The sequence below is a fragment of the Chinchilla lanigera genome, unplaced genomic scaffold (genome assembly GCF_000276665.1).
Source record: "Chinchilla lanigera isolate Chin_1 unplaced genomic scaffold, ChiLan1.0 scaffold00042, whole genome shotgun sequence".
NCBI lineage: Eukaryota > Metazoa > Chordata > Mammalia > Rodentia > Chinchillidae > Chinchilla > Chinchilla lanigera.
Window position 1 is genome coordinate 8,324,002 of NW_004955443.1, and position 7,870 is coordinate 8,331,871.

The 7,870-nt window shown below is 39.0% G+C and overlaps 1 protein-coding gene across 2 annotated transcripts in view; it reads right to left on the bottom strand.

The window, feature by feature from the left end:
* The window catches only part of Fam114a1 (family with sequence similarity 114, member A1), a gene marked incomplete at its 5' end in the record, with an annotated part of 83,913 nt that overhangs the window by 8,163 nt on the left and 67,880 nt on the right, over positions 1-7,870 (bottom strand). For both annotated transcript variants that reach the window (XM_005391992.2, XM_013518060.1), the window contains 3 exon segments: positions 3,732-3,804; positions 6,274-6,413; positions 7,498-7,659. In XM_005391992.2, the coding sequence (XP_005392049.1) occupies positions 3,732-3,804; positions 6,274-6,413; positions 7,498-7,659 (375 nt within the window).

Consider the following 7,870-nt stretch of genomic DNA (forward strand, 5'->3'; position numbering starts at 1 on the left):
TATTTGGGTTGTTTCCAAGATCTGGCTATTATAAATTGTGCTGTCATAAACACAGGTGCACATATATTGCTGTGGTATGATGTTTTTAATTGTTCTGGGATGATACCCACAGCAAGGAAATAGCTGGGTCAAATGGGACCTCCAATCCTAGTTTTTTGAGGAATCTCCACACTACTTTCCACAGTGACTGCACCAGTCTACATTCCCACCAACAGTGGAGGATTCCTTTCTTCCCCACAGCCCCTCCAGCACTTGTTATTGGTTGATTTCTTGATAACAGCCATTTTTTTCTGGAGTGCGACGGAATCTCAGTGTTGCATCCCTCAAATGACCAGTGATACTGAATATATTTTGCATATATTTACTTGCTGTTTGTATTTCTTACTCTGAGAAGTGTGTATTCATCTCAGATGCCCATTTTTGGGTCTTTAAATTTGGGAGGTCTGAGTTTTTTTTACTTCTATGTTCTCCACAGTAATCCTTTGTCTGAGGAAGACCTGGCAAACATTTTTTACTACATTGTGGGCTGCCTCTTCACTCTGTTGGGGGTTCCTCTTGCAGTGCAAAAGCTTTTTAATAAGATGAGATCCAAGTTGCTGATTCTTTGTGATGGTTCCTGTGTGACTGATCGGGGTTTTATTCATAAAGTCTTGGCTACAGGAGTAGCCAAGGAGCTACTATTGTAGCTCAGGAGTTTTACCTATTCTATCTTCCAGTGGATTTAATGTTTCTGTTTTAATATTTAGATCTTTGATTCATTTTGAATTTAGTTTAGTGCATGGTGAAAGATATGGGTCCAATTTTAATCTTTGGCATGTGCAGAGCCAGTTTTTCTGCATCATTTATTAAAGAGGCTATCTTTCTTCCAGTCAGTGTGTTTGGCATTTCTGTCAAAGATCAGGTGGCTGAGTATGTCTGGAGTTGTTTCTGCATCTTCTAATCTGTTCCACTGATCTTCAGGTCTGTTTTTGCCAGTACCATGCTGTTTTTATCACAGTAACTTTACAGTATAATTTCAAGTCAGGGATTATGATGCCCCCAGCCTTGCCTTTATTGCCCAGAATTGGCTTTGCATTTCTAGGTCTCCTCTGGTTCCAAATGAATTTTAGGATTTTCTCTAATTCTGTGAGATATGTTATTGCAATTGCATTAATTTTGATTGGAACTGCATTAAATCTATATAACAGTTTTGGAAGTATGGCCACATTCACTATATTGGTTCTTCCTACCCAAGAGCAAGGGATATCTTCCCATTTTCTGATATCCTCTTCAATCTCCTTTTTCAGAGTACTGTAGTTTTCAGTGTAGAGGTCTTTATCATCCTTCATTAGATTAATTCCTAAGTATTTAATTTTGGGGGGATGCTATTGTGAAAGGTTCATTTCTTATTAACCAAGTCATTTACAGAAATGTGGTGGACAGACATGTCTTGGGGTGACCAGGTCCACAATTATTTCCTTCCCCTTCTGAGAACTGCTCTTGGCCTGAGGAGGGCTTGCCGGTACACTCCAGCAGCCAGGTAGGTCTGCATGATACCAGCCCAGCCTTGTTATTCTTGAGTGACTGCAAGGTGGATCTCTGACCCAGTATCATGAACCGTGTCAACTGTCTCACTTAGGACACAGAAATCTGGGATTCCCAGATCCAGAACCTGGGAATTGCTATCATTGGGTCACATTAATAGCAACACTTTAGAGACAGTGTGTAAGAGCTCTGGTGCTGAGTCCCATAGCTGCTCATGCTCTCACCACTGTTTCTCAAAACCCCCTTTTCTGTCTAAACCATTTATAAGTTGCTTCTCTTGCTTCCTGTTATGGGTTGAATTGTGCTCCCAAAAAGAATGCACTGAAGTCCTAACCCGCTACTACCTCCTAGTGCGAGGGCTGTTGTAGGTGTAATTAGTTAAGGTGCAGTCATAGCGATGAGCTGATCCAGTATGGCTGTGTCCTTCTAAGAGGAAAATCTGGATACAGATATGCACAGAGGGAAGATGATGTAAAGACAGTGAGAGAAACCACCAGGTGAGGATGGGAAGAAATTGCTGCATTGTGGCCACAAGCCAAGAACACCACGGGCCACTAAAGCCAGAGGAAGCCAAGAAAGAACCATCCTTGGAAGTTTCAGAAGGAGAATTGCCCTGCCTGCACCTTGATTTCAGACTCCACAGCTTTGAGAGAGATTTCAGGCCGTTAATGCCACTTCATGTGTTGTTTTACAGTAGTCCTAGAAAATTATAAGCTTGCAACCAAAAAAACATGTAGCTAAAGCTGGAAATAAACCCTGCTGTTATGCCAACTGGTGACATTTTTTTCTTTTGGTTTCAGTTGAACTGCAATAATAGAGCAAAGAAATGTGTGTGGCTTATAAAATAGACTAAGTTCAAGAATAAATGAGAATACTCAAAGTTAATTACTTTAATAGAGATGCTTGAAATATATATCGTTATGGCTTGTATCTAGATGTCCCCTCAAAGCCTCATATGCTTGTAGGTAGGGCTTTTTGGAGGTGGCTGGATCATGGGTATGTGAATATGGATTAAAGATGTGTGATCACTAAATTAGTCCACTGATTGGTTTAGTTAGCACAGTTCTGGGGGGTAGTAACAGGAAGCTCCACCTGGGTATGGGTGGCACCAAACAACAGGCTTCCATTCAGTAGACTGAGTGGAATATAAGGGTATGAGGCACCGCTCCAGACAGACTGCTTTAGGCTGCAAAGCTCAGAGGAGATATAAGAACCCCTTTGGCCAGCTTTGAGGACACAACCTTGCTGTCTGGGGAACGGTTATACAAGGATGACTGAACAAGCAAGTAGGCAACCACACATGCACTAGTTCAGTCTACATACAAGAATGTAAATATGTTGCAACCACCTGTATAAGAGTTAAACATAAAGACACAGTTTGAGCTCTTGCTGCTGCCTGCCTTTTGAACAAATGCATTTTGTTCTGCCCTGCATGCATTCTTTTCCCTGGGGATCTCACTGCCAAAGTACCTCTTCAGGCCCCCAGCCGTGACAAAGAGGAAAAGAAGCGAAGCTCACTGCTTGCTGCTTTCTGCCTTCCCTGACACTGACTGTTTCTTCTCTGCCATGCCGCCCTGCCTTGGAGCCAGCCGACTACAGACTGAACCTCTATACACTATGAGCTAAAATAAACCTTTCCTCCTTTAACTTTGGGTGTTGCATATTTTGTCTTAGCAATGAGAACAGTAATTAAGATATGTATATATATATATGTAATATATATTCATATTAAGTTAATGTACAGAACCTTCATTTTGACACATTTTTTTAAACAAATACAAAAATGAGGGCCTGGCAGGGTGGTGCACACCTCTAATTCCTGTATTCTGGGAGGCTGAGCCAGGATTGCAAGTTTGAACTCAGCCTGGGTAATTTAGTGACTTAGTGAGACCCTGTCTCAAAAAAGGCTTGGAGTGTACCTCAATGCAAAAGCCCCAGCTGAATCGCCCGTATCACTACAAAAAAAAAAAATGCTTGTAACAGTCTGAAAACTTATCTCACCTAACATCTGAGGTGTCTGGGACAGCAGCGTTGAGCACAGCCCTGCACGACCTGTCGTGAGAGCAGGTGCTCATGGCCCGGTTTGAGCAGCCACTGTGGCACAGCTGCTGGTTATGAAGCTATCCAGAATCCCCACTGTTCTCACGGCCCCTCAAGGCCCTGCTTCCTTTACACAGATAAAAACATGATCCAGATTGTAACCTTACCCCAACAGTGGTTAAAGAATTTGTAAACTTCTTTGATAAAGAGGCCACTTCATTGCACATTGCAGTAGTTAACCTGAAATAAGAAAAAAGAGGTGCATGGGTTTCAATAAAGTAAAAAAGTTTGACGGTCATAACCGTGACACTGGTGTGGCATGACATCTAAAAGGGCAGCACGTGAGTCCGAGGTGGCTCCACACGAAAGAGCAGTCACACAGTGTTCCTCAACAACCTCCCGTGATTCACAATCACAGTTTAATCAAATTCTGGTTTTCTCTTCGTGCATAATTAAGGACTAATCACCTAATTCATTTGACCTCTTTTTAGAATCAAATACCAAGCCTGAGTTCCAGCTCTACAGGGGTATAAACCCTTGCCAAGTAGCATTTCTCCAGTTTTTTGGTCATTTAAAATAATAATGAATATTCATTGATGCATTTTGTTAAGTACTTGTATATCTAATCATATTTAATCCTTAAGTGACCTAATGATTATTATTCCCTTTTTACATAGATGAAGAAACTGACATCTATAAGAAGTAACCTGCCAAGGATATGCAAAAGTAAACTGTAGAGATGGAATTTAACTCAGGTGGTCCTCTATATTTTGATTATGTTTTCCACTAGATGGCTCAAGATAAAGGCCTTGAAGAATATGTTTTTAAATACTTATATCAAAATTCCAAGTTTATGTTGGCCATTCTACTTCAAACACTTTAGCCCAAGAAAATAAAGCAAGAAAGATACAAATATTTAACCAAAATAATGTTTATCTAATATTACAGGTGATGACCAAACAAAAAACTAATTATATAACAATGTGGCTTCTTTATTTTCTCATAATTAGTGTATATGACCCTTATGAATAATGACTAAAATGCAATCAGAAAAATTATTGCCCCAAATTAAGCATCTTATATGTCAAAAGATTTAATGTCAGTAGAAGTAAGTTTTCTTTTCTTTTTTTTTTTTTTTAACAAATAGGGACCGTACATAAATAACCTATGTATTAGGTCTTATAAGCTATATCCATCTGCCTGTCCATCTATCCATCCATCCATCCATCCATCCTCCCATCCATCCAGAAGTTTTCTGCAGAAAGCATCAAGAGTAAGGCTAGATTTCCAGGGTCCATTATGTCTATGTTCCTGGGCAGATGGATGGAGAGTGCTCGCTGTACAGACAAATTAGGGGCTTGGTGCAGCTTGGTAAGGTCAGGACAACCAAGGATGGGAATCAAAAAGGGACCAAGAGCAAGGTCTTGCTAATGCATACTCAGAGACTTCTGCACTTCAGCCTTCCTCCTTCAAATCAGTAATGCAAAGATAAAACAGTACCCAGATGCTGTCCTCAGTATTTTAAACTTAGCCTGTTTTGTCCTTTCCTCTTCCTTCTCTATGCTGAAGTAATTCTATAATCTTTCTGGCAGTATTATAGGGGGTAGATTATGTGGATTTCTATAACATCTTTGATTTCTACATGTTTATTTATTTTTTTTTTTGGTTTTTCTCCGGTACCGGGAACCGAACTCACGACGTTGTGCTTGCCAGGCAGGCGCTTTTGCCGCTGAGCTAAATCCCCAGCCCATCTACATGTTTAGATATGACAACCTAGACTAGATGACAAATCTTTATAAGTGAGAAAAAATGCCATCAGCACAAAGACACATCCTGAATTTCTGGAAGACATTTCAGCTAAGTCTCCCTAACTTATCCTATCAAATGCAGGAAATAATAAGCAAAAATTATTATTGACAAAGTGAATGAGAGTACAGAGATATGTGTGTATGTGGGTGCAGCCATTTATTTCCAGGGGCTTCCATCAAATTTCTGTGTCTCAATGATGAAAGGTTATTTGGACCTGTGCTGATTTTTTTATATCATAATATATAGTCATGTACATAAAGGTTCATGATTTATTGTTCATTTCCATACCAACTACTTTTCTGAGTGTGTGTGTGTGTGTGTATATATATATATATATATATATATATATATCTGGATAACCTAATAATAATAACTATGCTTTATTGAAGAACATAAACCACAACACATATGCACACACATGCAATCCACAGGCACCTGACTTACGTTAGCTACCACTGTCACCTGAGTGCTGAGCATGCAGAGCTGGGACAGGTCTCTGGGAATGGTGGAGGGCATCTCCTTCCTTTTGTGCAGCTGAGGAGTTACATTCACAGGCCCTTTCTCTATTCATGTGATAAGCTGAAAATATAATTGCCCTCAAAGGTCTGTACTTCTAAGACTTTGATCTATTAAAATAAACACTTTCATAACTTGAATGACTTAGTGTGTCTTCCCTTCGATCTCTTCATCAATAATTCCTAGAATGTCCAATTAATTCTTCTTCTTGCTAATGCAATGCATTTCTTAAGGGAGTCCTTGTTTCTTAAAATGACCATAGCAATGAAGTTGGTTGACATGAAGCTGTACTCTTTAGTTGTCTAGGGTGTATGTGTATGTGTATTTGCATGGCATATACTGTAAATATAAAACTGAAAAATAAGAATTAAAGCTGGCATTTACTTTATCAGAACTTTTGCTTGATCCTGAGCTGGTTTCTCCTCTTCTTGTCCATGAAGAATTAATTCTGCAACTTTATGAAGCTGCTCGATACAACGCGCAGTGACTTCTGCCAGACTTTCAATGGACAGTATGTATACTTCCTGAAGTGAATCACACAAGAAAATCACTCACACTGAGCACATGTTTTTAAAAAGCCCTGTGATGTTAAAACATGATATAGTAATAATAAATAATGTAATAATAATATTTTTTTATTATTATGTTTTTAAAACAAGGTCTTGCTCTGTAGCCCAGGCTGGCCTCAAACTCAATCCTTCTTCCTCCTGAGCACAGAGATTACTGATGTGTGCCACTGTGCCCAGATTTAATTATTGCTATTTTTTTTTTTTTTTTGGTGTTGGGGACAAAGCCCAAGGCCATGCATGTGCTCTATGACTGAGCTACACTGCCAGTCCCTAAGTAATACAATTCTTAATATAAAATACAAATAGAACATGAAGAAGTTTATGTGAAGATTATGGTCATGTCTAGGACTTTTCTAAGTAGAATGTTGCCATAAAATATAAGTTCTAATATAAAAAAACAGCAAGTTCTGCCAGATCCCCGAGGATGTGGCAAGCCTATGTAGAGTTGTGCGCTCAGTAGTTACAGCCGTGCTAGGCATACAATAGGCAGCTGATAGGGAGGATGAATGAATAGACCTCAACACACACTTTTCCTCAGAGTGATCTAATTTAAAATGTTACTTTCTTTAAAATTAAAATTCAACATAAGCTACCATTATTGCAAACCACTTTTTCAAACAGAGGATATAAAGTATGCACACATAAATTTTATGAAGCTACAGAATAAAAGGTACAGCTATGAAAGTTTTTGAAAAAAGCTTCAATTACCTCATTAGTTATGGCGCATAAAGACATTTTATAGTAACAAATTTGCATATAAGATGGAGATTTCCTCTAAGGATAAATCAATTATGTTCTTAAAAATCTTTTCCCCTTTAAATTATAATTGTAAAGCTGTGGAGAAAAGCTACAAAATCTATGCTAAGCCAGCAATTGTCTTGGCATAGAGAAATTTTAATGTTGATTACATTCTTACTCATATTTTTATAAAGAGCACAGAGTACAAATAAAAAAGGTCTTTTCTTGGTTAAAATTAGGCTGCTAATAAAATTAACGTAATATTACTGCCCTTTTGGTGGAGAATCTTGAATAAATTTACCTCTACAGTCTTAGCTCTCTTTTCTTCCTTTTTGTCTTTTTGAAGGTCTTCAGCCTTCTCTTCCTTTTCTTCCTTCTTAGTTTCCTCCTCTGATTCTTTGGCCACATCTACTGACACCAAGGTCTGATCCTCTTCTACCCAATCGTGGGCTTTTTTCATGGCCTGCAATGGTCCCCAACCAAAGTGTACATTTATTGTGGGAACACAAAAACGAAATCATTCCATCTCCAAGGCTAGACTCATATTGCTCTAAACCTCCAGGGCAGGGCCGGGACATAGTGCCTGCTTGACAAGCATAAGGTCCTGAGTTCAATTCCCGATACCAAAAAAACTAAAAAACAAAAAACCCAAAAACCATGCTAAACCTCCAGGG